Source organism: Dromiciops gliroides, chromosome X (genome assembly GCF_019393635.1).
Source record: "Dromiciops gliroides isolate mDroGli1 chromosome X, mDroGli1.pri, whole genome shotgun sequence".
In the NCBI taxonomy this organism is placed as follows: domain Eukaryota; kingdom Metazoa; phylum Chordata; class Mammalia; order Microbiotheria; family Microbiotheriidae; genus Dromiciops; species Dromiciops gliroides.
Window position 1 is genome coordinate 64,628,268 of NC_057867.1, and position 20,990 is coordinate 64,649,257.

The following is a 20,990-nucleotide window of genomic DNA, read 5'->3' on the forward strand; positions in this document are numbered from 1 at the left end:
CATTAAATAAGCAGAGGTACTTCCTTTTTTTGCGGGGGCAATGAGGGTTAAGTGACTTACTCAGGGTCACACAATAGTAACTGTCAAGTGTGTGAGGCCGGATTTGAACTCAGGTCCTCCTGAATCCAGGGCCAATGTTTTATCTACTGTACCATCTAAGCTGCCCCCGGTACTTCATTTTTTTAATGCAGTTCTCTATGGTCTCTGAGACTAGGACTCAAACCCAAGAAAGGTTTTGGACTTGGAACTGGGACTCTATGAGAATGGAGATAAACTATGAACTTAATCTTCTCCCCAGATGCTGAGGTGGTGTAAGGACCTCTCACTTACTGGGGAGTAGATTTGTATGCTTGTGGTTATCTCATGTAACAACAACAATAAAAAACACAAGGAGACAAGGGTGAAAGCAAAAATCAACTAGAAGAAGTAATAATGGAGGCCTGAAATATTATAGACTAAAGTTCCAACAAGTGAATCAATTTTTTTTGTGAAACTAAACTGCAGGGGCAGCTAGGTGGTGCAATGGATAGAGTACTGGCTTGGAGTTAGGAGGACCTGCATTTAAATCCAGTCTCAGACACGTGACACTAGCTGTGTGGCCCTGGGCAAGTCAACCCCAACTTCCTCACATTTAAAAAAAAAAAAAGGAAATTAAACTGCAGAATGGTAGGGCCCATAAAAGGGGAGAGGGGAAAAATATAGAGAAGAATGCATGATATAGTACCCTAATTAAGCCAAAAGTCTACAATGAAAGGAAAATAACTCCTATAATCTTTTTTTTTTTTTTTGCAGGGCAGTGAGGGTTAAGTGACTTGCCCAGGATCACACAGCTAGTAAATGTCAAGTGTGTGAGGCTGGATTTGAACTCAGGTCCTCCTGAATCCAGGGCCAGTGCTCTATCCACTACACGACCTCGCTGCCCCAATAACTCCTACAATCTTTAGAAAAAGAGAATGGGTAAGATGACAAAGGAAGGATGAAAAATGGGGAAAGAAAGAGAGAATTCTTAATTCATTTGTGGAAAAGGGTTCCCACTGAAAAATGCTCTCATAGAGAGACAACGATTCTTTAATGGGAAATGAAGACCTTACAATGGGTGTAATCTGCAGGGATTCAGTACTTAACAAGACTACTACCTCTGAGAAAGCCTTCTGCCTCCACACAAGTGATACCCAGAAGAGCAGGAAAACATGGGCCCAAAGAGATTTCATGAAAAAATGAGGATGGGGGGGACATGATACCAGGGAGGACAAAGGGTAGTAATGAGCTGCATAATCTGGACATTGGAAAATTCATACCACGTGCAATACTTCTATCTTCTCTCTCCTGAAGGAATTGGTATTTTTCAGATTGAGGCATGACAGAAAAAAAGAGGGGGGGGAGGTTACATGAGCTAAACGGCAGTAACACTGAAACCATTTAGAAGAGGAAACTCAAGGGACAGCTAGGTGGCGCCATGGATAAAGCACCAGCCCTGGATTCAGGAGGACCTGATTTCAAATCCAGCCTCAGACACTTGACACTTACTAGCTGTGTGACCCTGGGAAAGCCACTTAACCTTCATTGCCCTGCAAAAATAAAATAAAATAAAAACAAAAGAAGAAGAGGAAACTCAAAATAGGTACCTTAGAAGCTTTCATTCCATGAGAACAGAAACTAAAGAAGGAATAAATAAGCATAAGGACCATGAATCAAATAATAAAATTCTAGAAGATACAGAAAGAAAAGAGAAATAAGAAAGACAATGAAGGAGATAAATCCTTTTTTGAAAAAGACAGAAAAAAAATAAAATTTAGAGCTAACAAAACCAATTGAAGGGGAGAAGAAGGGAGATTTTCCTTTAGTATTAATAATAGCTAACATTTATTTAGCTTTTACTATGTGCCTGACACTATGCCAAGCACTTTACAATTATTACCTTATTTGATGCTCACAACAAGCTGGGAAGTAGTATCCCCATTTTATGATGAGGAAACAGGCAGAGGTTCAGTGACTTGCCCAGGGTTACACAGCTAATAAGCAGCTGAGGCTGAATTTGAACTCAAGTCTTCCTGACTCCAGGCCCAGCTCTCCATCCACTGTGCCACTTTACTAAACTGAAGAGGGGAAAGGGGGAAGAATTAGGTAACTAGATATAAGGAATAAATAAAAAGGAATTAATAAATAAGTTCAGCAAAACTCTAAAACTAGGACAAGGTCAGACAAAGGGTGTGGAAGGGAAGAAAGCCAATGGACACAAAGTTGCCTTAAAGCAGATTAAGCAAAAATGACAAGAGAAAAAGTACTATTTTTACAAAGGGAAAGCGTAAAAAAAAAATCCTAATTTGAAAAAAATACACTATTAAGAGGAACTATATAGAGAGGAAAATGTAAGGCTAGCTCTCATAACTTTAAATGTGAATGGATTAATCAACCCAATAATATAAAAAAGAGGAACGATTGAAAACCCCCACAATCCATTGTTGACAAGAAACACACCTAAAAATAAAGATACACAAAATGAAAATGAGGGGCTGAAACAAAATCCTAAAAAACAGGAGTTGCAACCATCTTATGGAACAAAGCAAAAACAAGGAAACTACATTATTCAAAAAAACCCAAATCCTTAAACCAATATCAGTATTAAACTTACAGATGGATCTAAGATTGCAGAATAGAGGCTAGGACCCAGGATTCCTCTCCAAACAATTTTTTTTAAATACCTTGAATAAAATTTTGGAGCAGCAAAAGCAATAAAAAAGGTCAGAGAGAGAACTGATGAACTCTGAGTGCAAATTGAAGTATAATTTTCTCACTCTTCTTGTTTTTTTAATAATATGGCCAATATGAAAATGTTTTGTATTATTTCACATGTATAATTGATATATTGTTTGCTTTCTCGGTGGGCGGGGAAAAGGTGGGAGGGAGGAAGAGAATTTGCAACTCAAATTTTTTTTTAAAAAAGAGAGTGCTGGGGGCAGCTAGGTGGTGCAGTCGATAAAGCACCAGCCCTGGATTCAGGAGGACCTGAGTTCAAATCCTGTCTCAGATACTTGAAACTTACTAGCTGTGTGACCTTGGGCAAGTCACTTAACCCTCATTGCCCCCCGCCCCGCACCCCTCCCAAAAAAAGTGTTATAAATAAATTTTAAGAAAGAAAAAATATTAAACTTATATACTCCAAATTCCTTGGCATCTAGATTCATAAAGAGATCACTGGCAATTTTGGAAAGAGCAGTTTAAGTTAAGTGATTATGTAAAAAGCCAGACTACAAGGAGTTGAGAGAGACAAGAAAGGAGAAGCAGCAGGTGTAGACAACTTTTTGTATGTGTTTGAGAAAGGGAAGACAGATTATAAAACGGTAGTTTGAGGGGATGGTAGGGTCTAGTGAAGGTTTTTTAAGGATGAAGGGAATTAGCATGTTTGAAAGCAGTAAGAAGGTAAAGATGAGAGAGAGAGAGAGAGGATGCTTGTTTGAATATACTATCTGCTGCTGGGGCAACTACATGGCACAGTAGATAGAGCAGAGCACCAGCCCTGGAGTCAGGAGTACCTGAGTTCAAATCTAGCCTCAGACACTTGACACCTACTAGCTGTGTGACCCTGGGCAAGTCACTTAACCCCAATTGCCTCAAAAAAAAAAAAAAGATAGTATCTCTATCCACTGCGCCACCTAGCTGCCCCAAAAAGATACTATCTTCTGGAGAATATGGGAGAATCAAGGGCACATATAGAGGGGTTGGCCTTGTCAGAAAAAAAAAAGTCACATCATTATTAGGGACTAACAAAGAAGGAGAGAGTAGGAAATGATGTACAGGCATACCTTGGAGATATTGCCAGCTTGGTTTGAGACTACCACAATAAAGTGAATATTGCGTGAAGTTTTTGTATCCCAGTGCATGTAAAAGTTATGTTTACACTATCCTATAATCCATTAAGTATACAATAGTGTTATGTCTTTAAAAATGTATATACCTGGGGCAGCTAGATGGCGCAGTGGATAGAGCACGGGCCCTGGATTCAGGAGTACCTGAGTTCAAATCTGGCCTCAGACACTTAACACTTACTAGCTGTGTGACCCTGGGCAAGTCACTTAACCCCCAATTGCCTCACTAAAAAAACCAAAAACCAAAAAAAAAAAAAAAAAAGGTATATACATTTTTTTTTAGTGAGGCAATTGGGGTTAAGTGACTTGCCCACGGTCACACAGCTAGTAAGTGTTAAGTGTCTGAGGCCAGATTTGAACTCAGGTACTCCTGACTCCAGGGCCGGTGCTCTATCCACTGCGCCACCTAGCTGCCCCAAAAATGTATATACCTTAATTAAAAAATACTTTATTGATCAAAAATGCTAACCATCATCTGAGCCTTGAGCTCGTCATAATCTTTTTGTAGGTTGAGGGTCCTGCCTCAGTGTTGTTGGCTGCTGGCTGAGCAGGCTGGTGGTTGCTCAAGGTTGGGGTGACTGGCAATTTCTTAAAAGAAGACAACAATGAAGTTCGAGGCATTGCTTGACTCTTCCTTTCACTTGAACACTTAGAGGCCATTTTAGGGTTATTAAGTGACCCAAATTCAATATTGTTGTGTCTCCGGAAATAGGGAGGTCCAATGAGAAGGAGAGGCCAATCAGTGATAGTACACACAAATTTATTGATTAAGTTTGCCGGTTTATATAGGTGGGGATTGTGGCACCCCAAAACAGTCACAATAGTAACATCAAAGATCGCTGCTCACAAATCACCATATAATAATAATAATGATGAAAAAGTTTGAAGTATTGTGAGAATTACCAAAATGAGACACAGAGAGACGATGTGAACCCATGCTGTTGGAAAAATGTCTCCAGTAGACTTGTTCAACACAGGGTTGCCACAAACCTTCAATTTGTTTAAAAAAAAAAAAGCAGTATGGGGGCAGCTAGGTGGAACAGTGGATAAAGCACTGGCCCTGGATTCAGGAGGACCTGAGTTCGCATCCAGCCTCAGACACTTAACACTTACTAGCTGTGTGACCCTGGGCAAGTCACTTAAACCCCACTGCCCCGCCAAAAAAAAAGTAGTATCTGCAAGTGCAATAAAGCAAAGCACAATAAAATGAGGTATGCCTGTAAGAGTTTTGGGATGAAGAGAATGGGAAAGGGAGTTCATGCCAAATAGCCTCGATTTTGTCAGTAGAGTAAAAAGCAAGTTATTCAGCTAAGAGGGGGGTCAAAAGGGAAAAGACAGGGAAAGAAGGGTGGAATTGTTTCTGTAGAAAGTTAAGAGGGGGCAGCTAGGTGGTGCTACTGCCACCTAAAAGATAAAGAACTGGCCCTGGATTCAGGAGGACCTGAGTTCAAATCCAGCCTCAGACAGACACTTGACACTTACTAGCTGTGTGACCCTGGGCAAGTCACTTAACCCTCATTGCCCCACCAAAAATAAATAAATAAATAAATGAAAATTTAAAAAAGAAAGTAAGAGAGAGGGGCAGGGGGCAGCTAGGTGGCTCAGTGGATAAAGCACAGGCTCTGGATTCAGGAGGACCTGAGTTCAAATTTGGCCTCAGACACTTGACACTAGCTGTGTGACTCTGGGCAAGTCACTTAACCTTCATTTCCCAGTCCAAAAAAAAATGAAGTGGGGAAGAATAAAAAGACGATCTTACTGAATTGAGGACCCTTTTGAGGTTGGATAATATGAAACTGTATTGTCTCCAGTCATCAGCACCATTACGGAATTCCTCCCTGTGATGGCCTGGCATAGGAGAGGTATTCAAGCAGTGACTGCTCAGTTACTGCCTTCCCCTGTAAAAGAATCATTTTTAATTTGGAGAAATGTCTTTAAATGAGCCAATCTAAAAAAGCTCCAGCCCAAATAGTTTGTATTTTGGGTCTGAGCCAAGGAAATGTATTAGATTTGATTTGATGTAAGGTACTCACCTACTCAGGATTCCCCCCTCCTCCCCATCATTCCAAGTCAGCTGGTTATGGGGGGGGGCAGGAAGGATATGTGTTTCACAAATCTTTGAGGAAGGGGCCCCACTCCAGCTATTTGCCTCGCCTCCCTCTACCAGGAAATGTGCTTATAAGACATTGGTGCCCATCCCCCACTGGCCCCTTTAAAGAGCTCACCCCTGATCTGCTGATACCACTTATATTCAACTGTAAGGACAGAGATGCTCTTTGGAGTGTTGGTAGCTATGGAAATCTCTGTGTTTCCCTAGCAACACCTCAGGTTCAGCATTGTTGCTAGGGAACTCAAGAGTCTCCCTAGCTGCTGCTCGGACAGCTCAACATGGCTGCTGTGGTTCAATGTTCTGTAGCCACAAGATGCAGACAGGCATGTTGGTGAGGAGTGAGGCTCTCCCATTTGGATGGATTAAGTCCAGGATCAAAATCCCAGATAATTTCCACATTAGAAACAGTGTGACACGGTGGGAGTAACCCTAGCCTGAGGAGTCAGGAGGTCTGGGATCGAGTCATCTCTGCCACTAACTTGTTATTGTAACCTGGGCAAAGTGATGTCCCTTCCATGATCCTCATCTGTAAAGTGGGTAGGGTGTCTCCAAAGGTCTCTTCCAAATCTCAAACTCTACATCTGCGTGCAGTCTATAGTCAGTTGGGGTTCATAGTGATCGTGGAAAGCTGTCCCCAGCCCACCAATGCAGTCTTCTCCAATTTCCTACTTTCTTTATGTAAGAGGCTAAAATTCTAGCTATACTGTCTAAATATTCTGCCCCACCTCCACAGCTTTCTGTTGGGTGCCAATTTCTCTAAAAATTCCTTTGCCTCCCTAGGTGCTTGACCCCCACCTCAGTTTCTAAGCCCTACCTTGGGGCCCTCTCTCTGGAGCCCAAACTCCTGCTGATATGCCAGGGAGCCATTGGCATGAGGTTCTCGGTCCACTGTGCCACTCAACATATCCATCTGGGAGGAAGACGGGCACAGGCAGCACAGTTGCAGGGCTCTGCTGGACAAAGTCTGGATGTATATAGCCAAATCAATTAGAAAACAAGGGGTGAGCTCAGCTTGATTCGATCTGAAATTCGATTGGCATGTATAACTCCCTTAATCCTAGACGCATTGACTGTAGGGCTGAAGAGACAAAAAAGCTGGGATGTTATTTGTTATCCCCAAACCTAGCCAGTGGGCTGACATTTGAACTGCTAAGCCACATGCTGATGTCTTCCCTGCCCTAGGATCCTTCATGATCTCAAATCACACACTGCCTATTAGCTGGAACCTGAGGGGTCCTGCCCCTCCAAACAGAAGACGTGATGCTTCTGGAAATTGTTTATCCTCAGAGGCTCAAGGGTTTCTTAGTCTTGGGAATGTAGATTTTTTTCTCCTCTGATTTTCTTCTTTTAAAATTCCAAACTTAACCAACACCAAATAAAATGGGTGCTTTCACATACAAAGTAGAAGAGAAGAGGAGGATAGTATGTGAAATCATAAATCTCTGTGAATACACATTGCTTTTCATGCTATTTTTCATCTTCTTTCTTTCTTTTTCTTTTATTTGTATCCTTGTACAAAACGACTAATATGGAAATGTTTTACACGATTGCACATGTATAACCTATATCTGATTGCTTTCTATCTCAGGGAGGAGGAAGGGGAGGGAAGAAGGGAAGGGATAGAATTTGGAATTCAAAATTTTTTTAAATGTAAAAAAAAATTTAACATGTAATTGGGGGGGGATAAAATATATAAAAAATAATTTTTAAAATACACCTTGCTTTCCCCTTTCCGTATATATAAAACTAGGCTCCAATTAGTGCCCACAAGGAATCCCCAGAAGTGGTCACCCCTATTCATTTAAATTTGCTCAATTAGAAGTTATATAAAAGACGGTCATTGATTCCAGGCCAGTGGAATTCAAATAATGTGACCTTTACGGGATTCTTTATTCACACTAATCAGGACCTTGCTGTAATGAATTCAATATGTAACTTTCAACACCATCCTCTTTGTCAATGTTTCTTTCTGGCTATCTTTTTGTTCTCTTCTGGGTATTTCAAAAATTCTTTTGGTGACCTACTTTTCTTTCTTTTGGGGGGTGGGGGGCAATCCCATCACAATTCTCCTTCTCGCCTCTTTGTTTTGCCTTGGTGTCCACAGCCAAGGGAGGACTTCAGGACGCTGAGAAGGAGACACAACTCTTCTACTGGGTTAGGGCGTCATATAAATGGGCAATCAGAAAGAACTCTGGTTTGGGAGTACAAGGCCCTGAGTTCACATCCTCCTCCTGACACTTACTGCCTGTGTTCCTTATCCTCTCAAATCTAGACTCTGATGCTTATTGTCCATGTGACTTTAGTCAGCTCCCTTTTCCTTTCAGGACCTCAGTTTCCCCCTCCAAAAAATGAGGAGGGATTGGACTCAGTGGCCTCTGAGGTCCCTTCCAGCCCTTGACCTATGATCCTATGTGTGACTTTGGGTAAGTCACTTCCCTTCCTTGGGCTTCAGTTTCCTTCTCCATAAAATGATAAGGTTGTTTTATATGGCCTCTGAGTAGGTCTTCATCTATGATCCTTTTCAGCTCGAAGTCTATGATCCTATGAACCATGGTTACAGGAACAGTCTGGTTCCTCAATCCCATTTGATAGGACTTATTGCTATGATAAAGCTGTGAATAGTAGGACCTCCCTTCTTCCTTAGCCAATTAGACGAAATGGACAGAACACAGCTCTTATAGGCATAAGAGATCTGGTTTTGAATCCAGCATGCAATATTCTCTGGCCCCATGGCCACACAGAAGTCATTCCATCTCTTGGAGCCTTGGTAGCCTGTTTTCTGACCTGCAGATCGTAAGTAATGAACCCATTGGGTGATAGGAAGGCTCAAATGGTAGCTATGACCATGGCCCTCAGGTCAGGGGAAGCTTTTTCTCTCAGTTCTCTTGGTCACTGAGGAAGGAAACAGTAGGGTGAAGTGGACAGAATGCTAGACTTGCAACCAGAAGACTGTGTTCAAATACGACCTTTGATACTATTGCTTTGATCCTGGACAAGTGATTTCCCCTCTCTGGACCTCAATTTCCTCATCTATAAAGTGATAGATGAAGAAGCAAGGACATGACTAGTTTCTCCTGGTCTTGCCCTGTATCCCATGATATGCTGTATCCCCAGAGAGTTCTCTCAGCCCTGAGCGGTAACTTCCATCAGCTCTAGCTGCTTCCTCCTCCCCCACGTACTTGCCTTCTTTGCTTCTGCCTCCCTGCCCTGCCAGGGTCCCCGGTTCCAGAGCAGCCACCTTTTCCTCTCAGACTCTCAGCCACTCCCTCCTCAGTTCCTTCATCCCATGATCCTACCCAGAAGCGTCTTCTCCCCATGAGGGCAAAGGGGCCTGTCCCTCTACTTCAAACTCTCTCAAATCCCCCAATGCTGGGGGGGCATTCACCCCATCAGAGCACCCCCCCAACTATGCTGTTGGGAAAGCTTGATATTTTTTTGGAGTTCCATACAAGTGGTACCATGAGGTGTTACTGACAAGGGACAGAGCTCCATACAACAGAGAGCTAGCTCTAACTAACTCAGACAGCCCCTCTCACATAGTGGAATGAGTATCTGGCAGGGAAATCTTCTAAAATTGTCTTGTTTTGTCTTGTTTTGCAAACATCTCTACAACCAATGCTACCAGATGACAGAAGGCCAGTTTTAAAGAAGCCTGATGCATCACAGACTAGCTCTTCTGACTGACTTCCAAAAAAAAAAATCACACTGAGGAGTGTGATTCTCTCCTCTCTGCCTTTCATCTCTTCCAGGCCCTTTCTTTTCATTCCAAAGTCATTGAGTAGAACCTGAAAAGGATGAATAAAGCTGACTCTTACCAGGAAAACAGAAGGGGAGAAGGTTGGGGATTGTGCAGCTGGAGGAGGGCACTGATTAGCAGCCAGAACCCTGTTGGTGACTGGAAATACAAATAGGACAAACCAAGACAAGTTTGTGCTCCAGAGTTCCTCCTTTATTGTCTTAAGGTGGTCTCTGGGTATGTGCAGTGACCTTTTCCAAACCAAAAATCATGACACAGGTCTTGACAAAGGATTTCCCATCACCTCCTCCCCCCATCTGTGAATGGTACAATATTTGATCATAGAGAACTAGAGCCGGAAAGGACCTCAGAAACCATCTACTCCAACTACAGATGAGAAAAAGGAGACTAAAGAAGGTTAAGTGACTTGCTCAAGTTCACCCATAGAAGCACAGACATAGAGACACAAAGACTATGTATAGAGGAGAAAACTGAGGCCCAGAGAGATCAGGTGACTTGCCCCAGTTCACAGATAGGACCATAGAGCTAGAGCTGGAGGGAACGTCAGAGAACATTTAGTCTAACCCCCTTCATTTTCATTTTTTTCCCCGCAGGCAATGGGGGTTAAGTGACTTGCCCAGGGTCACACAGCTAGTAAGTGTCAAGTGTCTGAGGCTGGATTTGAACTCAGGTCCTCCAGAATCCAGGGCCGGTGCTTTAACCACTGTGCCATCTAGCTGCCCCCCCCCCTTCATTTTCCAGAGAAAGAAACTGAGGCTCAGAGAATTGAGGTGAAGATAAGAAGGAACAGGGAATAAGGGAGTAAAGAAACAGAAAACAGTAGAGAGTAGGTGGCAGAAAAAAAGTGCCAAGGCGCAGGCCGGGCCGCCTGGCAACTTAGATTAAAATAGGAAGGTAAGCCATGAGGAAGAGGAGGAGAAGGAGGCCGGTGCCCATGTCTCCCAAATGCAGTGGCAGCATCTTCTGGATGGAACCTGGTGCAATGGCCTCTGAAGGCCTGGATTGGAGGCTTAGCTCTCCCACATTTGGCCCTGGAAGCACCGCCTGATCTCTTGGGGCCTCCAAATCCTCCTGTGCAAAAGAAGACATTGGAATGAGACTATCTCTGGGGTCAGTTCAAAATTTCACCATTCTTTAGCAGGCATGGGCAACAAAGTAAAATGCTCCTCCCCGACTCTTACCCCAACCCTCTGACCCCAACTTAGTGAACAGCAAGCCTCCTGCTCCCCCACAAGGAAGGCTAAGATTCTCCAAAGCACCGGCCGTGGATTCAGTAGGACCTGAGTTCAAATCCGGCCTCAGATACTTACTAGCTGTGTGACCCTGGGCAAGTCACTTAACCCTCATTGCCCTGCCAAAAAAAAAAAAAGATTCTCCAGGACTGTAAGACTAGGCAAAACTCTGGGCTTAGGATAAAGATCGTCAGGCTTTGTCGTGAAGGGTAGAAAAGAAAAATGGTCCAGGGGGTCCCAGAGAAGGTCATTGGCAAAGTACTAGTGTATGAGCCCTTTCCAGAGGCCTCACAACATTCATAGGTACTGGGCAGTTCTATGCTGGGTGTGGTCACTCCCCTATGGAGTCTCACCAGATGATGCACCATACAGGTCCAATTTGGTGGGTCCCCTGCCCTTGCTCAGATAGCTTTAGGATGAGCTTCCTCATGATGTGGTTGATTGAGCACCTGAAAATCAAGCCCCCTCCCCATCCATCTTAGTGCATTTTCTGCTTGGATGGCTTCCTCCGTGGCTCATTTTGGTTTCATTTCAACCCTTCCACAAAGCACTTACAAAAGCATTCTAATCACAAATGTCGTCATCTCTAAGTACGTGGCCACTCTAGCCACTGGTAGTGGTGGAAGTCTGCCACGCATGCAGACAAAGGAACAGAACCCTTTGGGCTCATGCCCAGGAATCCTACACAAATGGTAAAAGCCCAGAGCCTTTTGCAGTAACATATTCTGGCCTGTTAGTTCTTTGTGGTCCTGCCTCATCTTGCACCTCCCAGACTCAGTGACTTTGAATGGAGCTCCTGTTGTACTCAGCTCCTTGCACATCTGAGAACTCTCAGGACGAGTGAGCCAGATGTTCCTACCTGGGTAACTAGCACACCGATTCAAGTATTCACTTCCCTGAGATGGTGGCCCCGTTAGATGGTACACCCAAGCCTGACACTTCCTTCTGAGGAGTTCTCATCAGGCTTAGTGAACACTTGACAGCCTTAGCGACCTCCTTCACTTGGCAAATCCAAGAATTTCCTAACATTGGTCCCAGTTCCTGGCTTATCACTCCACCCTGGCCTCAGCAGCAAAATTCTAGAAGCAGAATTCCTAACGGTTTGCTTTTCCCTTCCCTACTGTCTGTTTTGGTCTAGCAGCCTAACGTGTGAATGGTGTGTATCCATATGTGTGTATATGCCTGTGTCTGTCTGTATGTGCAGGTATGGCATGTACCCTACTACCACAATCTCCTTTACTCATGCCACTTCTACTTACCCTGATCTGCTCTTACAAAGAATTCAAATAAAAGTATCATTTTTGCTATATTCCCAATGACTTCAATGTCCTTGAGCAACTTGGCCTGTTAATTTTGGGGGGGGGGCGGGGAGACAGGGTTCTGGGAGGGGGGTTTAGAGGGATAGTATAGTGATAACCCAGATTTGCAATTTGCCTGGTGACTTGCTAGGGTCATCTGCTGTCAGTCAAGACTTGACCACCAATCTGTACCCACCGCACTATGCTCCTCCCTTATAAATGTGGCTTGTGGGTAAGGAGAGCCATGTTAGCTCCTTTGTATTTTTCCTCCCTCCCTCCTGCTTGTCCAGGTTTGGTCTTTGTTCATCACACAGGTTAGGTTTGCTTCGCTATTTTTCTTCTCCTCCTAAGGGATTCTTGATTATAAGAGATAGCTCTCTGGCATCTTGGTGAAAAAGTGGTTTAAAACCAAGTTATCAATAAAATTTTATTTTGTTTTTTCCCAGATGATCATAAAAACCTGTTTGTTCTTTAAAAAAAGTTTGGAAGAACAGGCCCAATGAGAAGACTGTGTTTACTGTCTGAGAAACATCTGAAGCACCAGGAAGTTTTACATTTTTATTTTAAAAAAAAATTCTGCTACAAGGGGGCGGCTAGGTGGCTCAGTGGATAAAGCACCGGCCCTGGATTCAGGAGTACCTGAGTTCAAATCCAGCCTCAAACACTTGACACTTACTAGCTGTGTGACCCTGGGCAAGTCACTTAACCCCCATTGCCCCACAAAAAAAAAAATTCTGCTACAGGTTTTAATGGTTGTGATTGGTGGCTTTATGACAGCCACCTTTGCCTGAGGTTCCCCAAAAAGATGGCCACCCACCATCAAGGATACTGTATAGGAAGATTCTGTTCAGTTATCACAAGGTTCTGTGCCTAAAGCCTAAAGCCTAAAGCCACAAGCCACAGAGGTGTCCTTTCTACCCTAATGGGGACCGAGTGACTTCAAATCCGATTGCCCCACCCTACAAAAGAAATCCCTTGCCCCAGGGAAGTACTAAGGCCTACCCTAGGTAATACTGTGCCCTATTCTGCAAAGCTGCCTTCTACATCATTGGTCATATATAAATCCCAAGTCCAAGTAACACACTCAAAGACCAAAACTTTAAAACAAGAAAGACTTTATTCACAACAAAGAAAATAAATAGCATCAACACAGAACAGACCACTGGGAGTTACAAAGCAGTGTGTCAAACTACCCATGTGGGACACTTGGTTGTCAGTGTCCATACATCAGAGGAGAAAGTCATGGACTAATTAATAAGAACCAAAGGTTCTTAGAGCTAACCAGTAAAGAGGAACTTGTGACAAAATCAGTAGAAAATGGCCACGGTTACATTAGATTTCTAATGAAGACAACAACAGCCAGTTCCCTTCCATCCAAGCAGGGAAAAGGGAAAACAGCTTTGCTAAATACTTGAAACACGACCCACCCCACCCACCCCAATTTTCAAAGCAACTAAGCCCTTAAAGCTTATGAACTAAGGAAATGCTTATTTGTGTGTGTGTTTTTTAAACATTAGTATTAAGCCAACCTATGCTATTTATGATTTTCTTAGGCTAACATTACATTTAGCTTTTTTCATTTGGTGGTCTGGCCTGGGAAAAGGAAAGAGCATTTGCCAGGATGACACTCAAAGTGGATGAGCTAGATGCAGCTACCCCAGCAATGACTGGAGAGGATGATACTATGGAACATTCTAAGCCCTCCACAAGACAATACATATGTCAGTGTGCTTCCAGACACAACAAAGAAGTTGGTACTCTAGTTTCTTCTTAAAAGAGCTAAGTCAATGAAAATCAAAGGGGTGAATGGAAGAGGGAGGGGGAAAATGGCCTGGAATGGTGGCCTACAAGCCAATCACATGGTCCTGCTGTATCATACACCTGAGCATGGCAGGGGGGAAGAGATGATGGAAGTAAGGTGATAAGGGAACCAGCACCTTAAAGGAGATATTCTTTGTTCCCACTTTGGTGGCCGTAAAACTTGAATTTTGCTCTGGGGTTTGGTGTAATATTAATGAAAGAAAGAAGAGATATCAGGCAAAAGGGTGGGGGGAGAGGAGTTCCAGGCCCCCAACCTTAAGCCTAGTAGGTTTCAAATTGCAAAATTCATTGACAAGGCATTTTATCTAGAACTGTTTTTAGAATTCTTTAGAAAACATACAACTGAGTCAAGTATTTGCCAATGTAATTTTCTAGATAAATTAGTGGAAGGGGAAAATCAGCCTCTATGTACTGTAGTGATGCCTCAAAAAATGAAAACAAGGAACCTTCATAACCAGAAAATCTATTTGTATGTGCCTGCAAAAGGGGAAGAGATTGACCTCAATAGAGACTGGTCTTTTTCATGATCCGCAGGAACTCCTGTTCACTGACTTCTCCATCTCCATCTCGATCAGCTTCGTCAATCATTTCCTAGAAGGATTTAGGAGGTGGTAGTTTAGATCGACCCATTAAACATTTAAAAGAGGGTTTCAATAAAAAAACAAAGCAGCAATGAGGTATAGTGGGGAAGGATTGGGCCAAATCAAAGCATTCACTTAATCGGGCAGTATTTTTTTCTTATAATTACTGAAAAAAGTTGCCTTTTCCTAAATTTTCTTCAATCAAGTGTTTTATTTAAACTGCAGCTGATGTTTAATGTTTGAGAGAGCAGGGACTATTTTGGTTTTGTCTTTGTATATCTAGCACTAAGCATATAATAAGTACTTAATAAATCCTTAATGAATGGAATGTTTGCCTTCCAAGTGTTTAAAAATATATATTTTTTAAATCCCCAATGAGTTGGTTTGAACTGTACAGTGAATTAAATGAAACTGAGCTATAGGAGACAGTGAGGCAGAAGGGACTAAAGTCTAGACTGAGCCTCAGATGTACAGTTGAGCCATTTGCTCTGCAGGTCCCTCTCCCCTGGACCTGTTTCCTTTTCTAGAGAAGTTGGGGGTTAGAGCTTGGATCTCACTCCAAGGTACCTGCTGGTTCTGCCATTCTGTACTTCACCAAAACAGGGTCTAATTAATATCTAGTAGTTTGAGACCCTGCAACCCCTCCCCATTTAATTCTCTACAGATCGTCCCTTGGCAGCTGACCTCAAAGTCACCACCTGGGAACTCAAGTTTTGCTTTTACTTTTTTGTTTTGTTTTCCTTGTGAATGTTCCTTAACATCCCTACATTCCTACTCTCCATCAGGTTACCTACAAAGATGGACAGCTTCACAACGGCCTAGCCTCTCTATTGTCTTCACTTTATATAAGATCAGAAGCTCATGTTTGTCAGGTGACTGGATAGGTCTTAAGGGTGAAGTTTGGGTACAAAACTTGGTGAAGCTAAATAGTTTGCAAGGGGTACCAACTCATGATCCCACAACCTCATCATATGCTGACCCCCCAGCCAGAGAATAGCAACCTCAAAGAGAATGGATTTCTTCAAAGGGATGTTTCCTGTTATACTAATTTTTGCAAGACCTTAATAAAAGTCTAAAGCACTGCAGCCTGTCTAATTCGTTTTAACTTATACATGTTGTCTGTTATAAAGGAGACTTCTTATGACGTAGATCTATTTTGGATCCCCCCCCACCCATTCAAACACCAAATGGACCATGTAAGATAATCTCTCACCTGTACCACACAGTGATTCCACAGCACCTGATGGGTTCTGAGACTTAGTGTACAAGCCCAAAAACTGTATGTTACTGTCTTATTTAAGTGAGTCTTAAAATGAAATAATAACTTTGTGTTTGGGGCGGGGGGAAGAAGGTAGGAGGGTAGAGCAGAGGAAGAAGAGGGTACAATGCACAATGTCGATCCTTCAGTTATAGACCATGGTCTAAATTGTGTTGGAAGTATAAATGAAAGGTGAAAGGTGACCAATATAGTTCCTGGAATTGCTGTCATCCCCCCCCCTTAAGTGTCACAATTCTATTGGTCCAAAAAAAGGGGAAGATTTACTCAAGTGGTCAATAAGCATTTGTTTGGGAGGCAGATTAGGACAAGAATCTTTCCTCCATTTGAAGGAGCTAACTTTAACCTTTTAATAACACTGGGCAAGGCACCTGCAGGGTAAGCATTAGGAATTCCAAGGTGACCACCTCAGCCTAAAGAGAAGGTGTTAATATGTTAATTTTCCAATACTAATCTTTAAAATAGCTCAAATCATCATGCATACAGTTCATTGGCACATATAAGCAGAGAAACTTCCCCAGAAAAGCTATTAAGAAATAGGCAAGGGGCAGCTAGGTGGTACAGTGGATAGAGCACCGGCCCTGGAGTCAGGAATACCCGAGTTCAAATCCAGCCTCAGACACTTAACACTTACTAGCTGTGTGACCCTGGGCAAGTCACTTAACCCCAATTGCCTCACTAAAAAAAAAAAAAAAATAGGCAAGAGAGAATTGAGAAAGATAGTAGAGGGGGTAGAAAATGGGGACCTTCTGAATCAGGGTGAGGTGCCTGAAAGAAGACAAAGACGGGATGGGAGCTAGTCATACTTACCAAGTGGTAGGTAAGGGAACAGGCGGGCAAAAAGTTAGGTGGCCAGTAAAGTACCAACAGCACTGGGCTGAGACTCTCACAAAGAAAACCTACTACAAGGTCAGAAAGTCGGGAATCTGGAATTCCAGACTCGTCTACTACAAACCTGCAGTTCCTCATCAGTGAGGTTTTCCCCTAGCTCTCTGGCCACACGTTTTAAGTTCTTGAAGGAGATTTTTCCGGTTTCATCATCATCGAAGAGTCTGAAAGCCTTCAGAATTTCTTCTTTGGTATCCTTTTCAGCCTTAAAAATTAAACCACACGAAAGAAAGGAAATATCTTAGTCCTAGCAACCTGTACTCACCCCAAGGTCCTCTTATCTGGGCTTACAGAAATGTAGAGAAAATAAAAAGCAATAGAAAGCACTGTTGAGAAATGATAAATTGTATTAAAATAGTCTCCTCTACCATCTTTCCACATGCTTTTATCCTCATCTATTCCCCACCAACCAAACTATAACTCCTATTAATCTTCCAACCTATTTGTGGAATTGACTTAGGACTGCCCATTTCATTAAAAGAGCATGACCATACAGGACCGTGTTCACACCCCACAAAAATACCAAGTTCTGGCCTTTTTCTTGGGATATAAACATTATTCTGTGTCCACTGGGAGGTACTTGGCTACTAATATTGTCTGAACCACCCCATTATCCTGGGTTATTTTCTATTTCTTTCCTTTGCTTCCAGCCAGAGAAATACATTTCTCAGGTTTGAGGAAAACTGAAATCACTAAAATTCACCCTAAGAGTTTTCTTAAAGCAATTGCAATCTTGTACGTTAAAGGTAAGGGTACAACAGCGTATAAGCTCCCCACTCCCAAAATTCAGATTTAATTGCCAATAAAGGAGGGAATGTTACCACGAAAATTACTAAAAAGAAAAGTGGTGGTAGCAAGTATTCCTCCCCTTATTTTAGATGGCAAATCCAACTTCTCCAAGTCACCAGAGAACAGGAGTAGAATCCAAGTCCCCTGCTTTTTGCAAAGTGATGGGGTTGGACTAGATCACCCCTAAAGTTCCTTTCTAGCTCTAAATGTGGGATCCCATGATTCAGGCTCCCCCATCTTAGTTAGCACCGCTTTAATGGAGTGATTTCCACATGTAGATGTCCTATGCTTCATGTTGATTGTGTTGGCCAGCTTACCATTTTTTGAGTCATCACAGCCAAGAAATCATTGAAACTGATTTTTCCCGTCCCCTCCTTGTCAATGTCAGATATCATTTTTTTGATCTCTTCTTTCTTGGGTTCGAAGCCCAGAGCTCTCATGGCCACCTATGTCAAAAATAGGCTAAATAATTATTTCACCAAAAGAAAGAAGTCCCCAAAATACTTAGGGGCATAAGTGGCACTGTCCATTGGAGCTTCTAATATTAAGCAAATGACAATTTCAATTGACCTTACTTAAAGGGGTTTTGGGGGTACACAGAAAAATGGAACGGTACAGTAATACCTGTGACCAACACTTTGGGCAAAAAAGAGAATTCAGTAAAGGACAGTGGTAAAAAGAAGAGAGGCATAAAGCAAGGCAGGAAAGACAATTCCAGAATACTCTTATCAGCTTAGAAATAGAAAGGCAGAATTAAAATGAAAAGACCTCAGGTCACTGGGTCCCCCTTCACTCTTGACCACCCCAAGTAGTGATATTTTAAGCATATTTACTCAGTAAAAACACAGACACTGATGGGTTTTTTTAATTTAGTGTAATAAATGATTTCTCTTGGACTCTTAAGTGTTTTTCCCAGGGTGGCTCTTACAGCTGGTACTTAATGAACCTGCCTTGAGCTCCTTAACATCTATTGTCCCGGTTCCATCTGTATCAAAGAGATCAAATGCCTCTCTAATTTCTTGTTTCTGGTCCTCTGTGAGTTCGGGTTTGGGTCCCATCTTCTTTCTTGGGGGGGCGGAGCCCAGGTTTGGCTTCTTGATGGTACTGGCCTTTAAAACAATAATAAAAGAACAAGTGATCTTAAATTGCATCGCAGGGACACAGGACTACAAATTGTTGGTAAAAGTCATTTCCATAATTTTACCTAAGTAGTGTTAAGTAAATGTTTATAGTGTTCATCTCTTATGAATTTTTAGCCTGAGAAACCTTATAAAGAATCTCGTGTTCCATTCCCCCAGAATCTTAGAGCTTCTTCTGCTTGTGGTCTGTGGTCTCTGCCAAGACCCTTCACTGGATTCAAACTCATTTATGTTACTTGAAGATTTCTAATAGTGTACATACCCACTTGTTTTAAACATTAACTGAAAATTGGGGGGCACCTGTACCTGCTGCACTATGGCAACGAGGGTGATGGATCTCGGAACTGAACCATGTTTTTGGCTTGGGATTGTGGAAAGGGAGGGTGGTAACCCCACCCACCCAAACTATGTTTCGGTATATCTCTGCACACATCCCTACCGACGCCAAAATAGATACAATTTTGCTCCTTTCACTCGGTGGGGTTATAAGTTCTGGGATGTCGGCTCCCTTGCAATTTATTTCACTGCATTTCTGTGTAACAGTTTGCTCACATGCAAGGGCGTTTATTAGGCACCCATCTTTTAGCGTGCTCTGGTGGAAAGTTCCAGAGCTACCTGTTCACACTGAAATGAGGATTGCTGGGCTTTCTTTGCTCCTGCTTGGATTTGGCAGCCATTTCTAAATCTGAGGAAAACCGTGATGCTGCCCACATCAAACGCCAAATAAGCTCGGCTTATCAGAGGGTTAAAACAGGTGCACCTCGCCTTTCTCGAGAGGCTCAAAGCCCGCTATTGGGAGGTTGTTCAAAATCAAATTAAAAAACGCATCTCTTCTCCCAAGTTAAATTCAAATCCTTACACAGAGGAAGCTCCCTTTCACATCCGAAATCGTTCCGGAAAAAAAAGATAAAGCAGTAAGGCTCATTCCATTTGGGCGAGATTAGACCAGGGAGGTTTTCTGGGGAAATTAAGGCAGCCAGTAGCCCTCGCCCCGCGCCCCCGCCCCACCTCCCTCCCCACAGCAATCGATAACGTCCTCCCAAGCCGTGCCCCGCCCCCGCCTCCCACACCCAGCTCCCCCGAGGCTCTGAAGCTGCAGCGCCCCCCTCCCACTATTCGCCCCCCCAACCCCGCCCTCCCCAGGGCCCACCCCAAGCTGAGCACCCAAGGGATCTGTAAAGGCAAGGAAAGGATAGAGGGAAAAAGGAGCGGCAAGAGAAGCGGGAGTCGAGGAGGCGGCAGGGGAAGGGAGGGGGGCGGAGACGGGGAGCGGGGGAGATTGGGGGAATTGGGGGGAGGGATCGCGGGGGATCGGGGAGCAAGGGAAAAAGCGCGACCGCTCAACACCTACCTGGCCTGGGGTGGGGGAAAGTAGGCCGACCAGATCCCGTCAGGGGGAAGGGAGGGAGCAGCGGGTCGGGAGGAGGCGGGCCGGGCGATGGGCCGGGCTGGGGGCCGGGTGGCCACTGGGCGGCCGGCAGGCCGGGCAGGGAAGGGCCCGGCCACAGACCAGGGGGTTGACCAAGCAACGGGGTCCCCGCGCTCGGGGGGCCAGGCCACAGTGGGGACGCCGAGGCTCCGGGCCGGGCGCAGGGGGAGCAGGCCCCACCGGGGCTGAGGCGGCGGCGGCGGCAGCGGTGGTGGTGGAGGTGGGGGCGGTGGGGGCACCGGGGGCAGGAAGGGAAAAGGAGGCCAGAAGAGAGTTCCCCACCAGGGCCAAGGGAAAGACAAGACCACGGCCCGGCCGGGCCACGGAGTGGGATCCAGAGGGTATTGAGGGGCAGGAGGGGGAGTAGCCGCACTCACCATGCCTCCGCTCCCGACGGCTAACGCGCAGACACTGAGTCTCGAAGCCCCTCAGGCGGCAACTAAACCCCTGTCGCTCCGCCCTCTCTCTTGCCTCGGCTCCGCCCCGCCCGCGCCTTTCCTCTCAGGCTCCGCCCCCCTGCTCTCAGACAGACACACACACACAAAAACCACACACACACAGATACACACACACGCACACACACACGCACACACACACACACACGCACACACACCCCTCCTGCGGCTGCTCCCACCGCCCCTGGAGCTCAAGATCAGGTCCTCACTGGAGCGGAGGGAATCGACATCATCCTACAGAAGCCAGAGGTCTGGCTTCCCATTGGCTCATTCTCGTGTCTCTTTAGTGCTTCCTATGGGCTGAAAGGTGAACGTCTATTAAGGCGGTTCTTGCTCGCGATAGGCTAGG

The 20,990-nt window shown here is 44.2% G+C and overlaps 1 protein-coding gene across 4 annotated transcripts; it reads right to left on the minus strand.

The window, feature by feature from the left end:
• Positions 1 to 13,361: 13,361 nt before the first annotated feature.
• On the minus strand, positions 13,362 to 20,865 carry CETN2 (centrin 2). Of its 4 annotated transcripts, XM_043973589.1 has the most exons (6): positions 20,564 to 20,864; positions 20,109 to 20,113; positions 18,569 to 18,727; positions 17,936 to 18,064; positions 16,897 to 17,034; positions 13,362 to 14,675 (listed from the first exon to the last, which is right to left on the minus strand). In XM_043973589.1, the coding sequence occupies exons 3-6, from the start codon at positions 18,674 to 18,676 to the stop codon at positions 14,586 to 14,588; spliced, it is 465 nt and encodes a 154-aa protein (XP_043829524.1). In that variant the 5' UTR covers positions 18,677 to 18,727; positions 20,109 to 20,113; positions 20,564 to 20,864; the 3' UTR covers positions 13,362 to 14,585. The 4 variants fall into 4 exon arrangements, with proteins under 4 accessions (XP_043829524.1, XP_043829522.1, XP_043829523.1 ...); XM_043973587.1 differs by lacking the exon at positions 20,109 to 20,113 and having other exon boundaries at positions 20,564 to 20,865; XM_043973588.1 differs by having other exon boundaries at positions 20,109 to 20,862.
• Between the last annotated feature and the right edge of the window lie 125 nt (positions 20,866 to 20,990).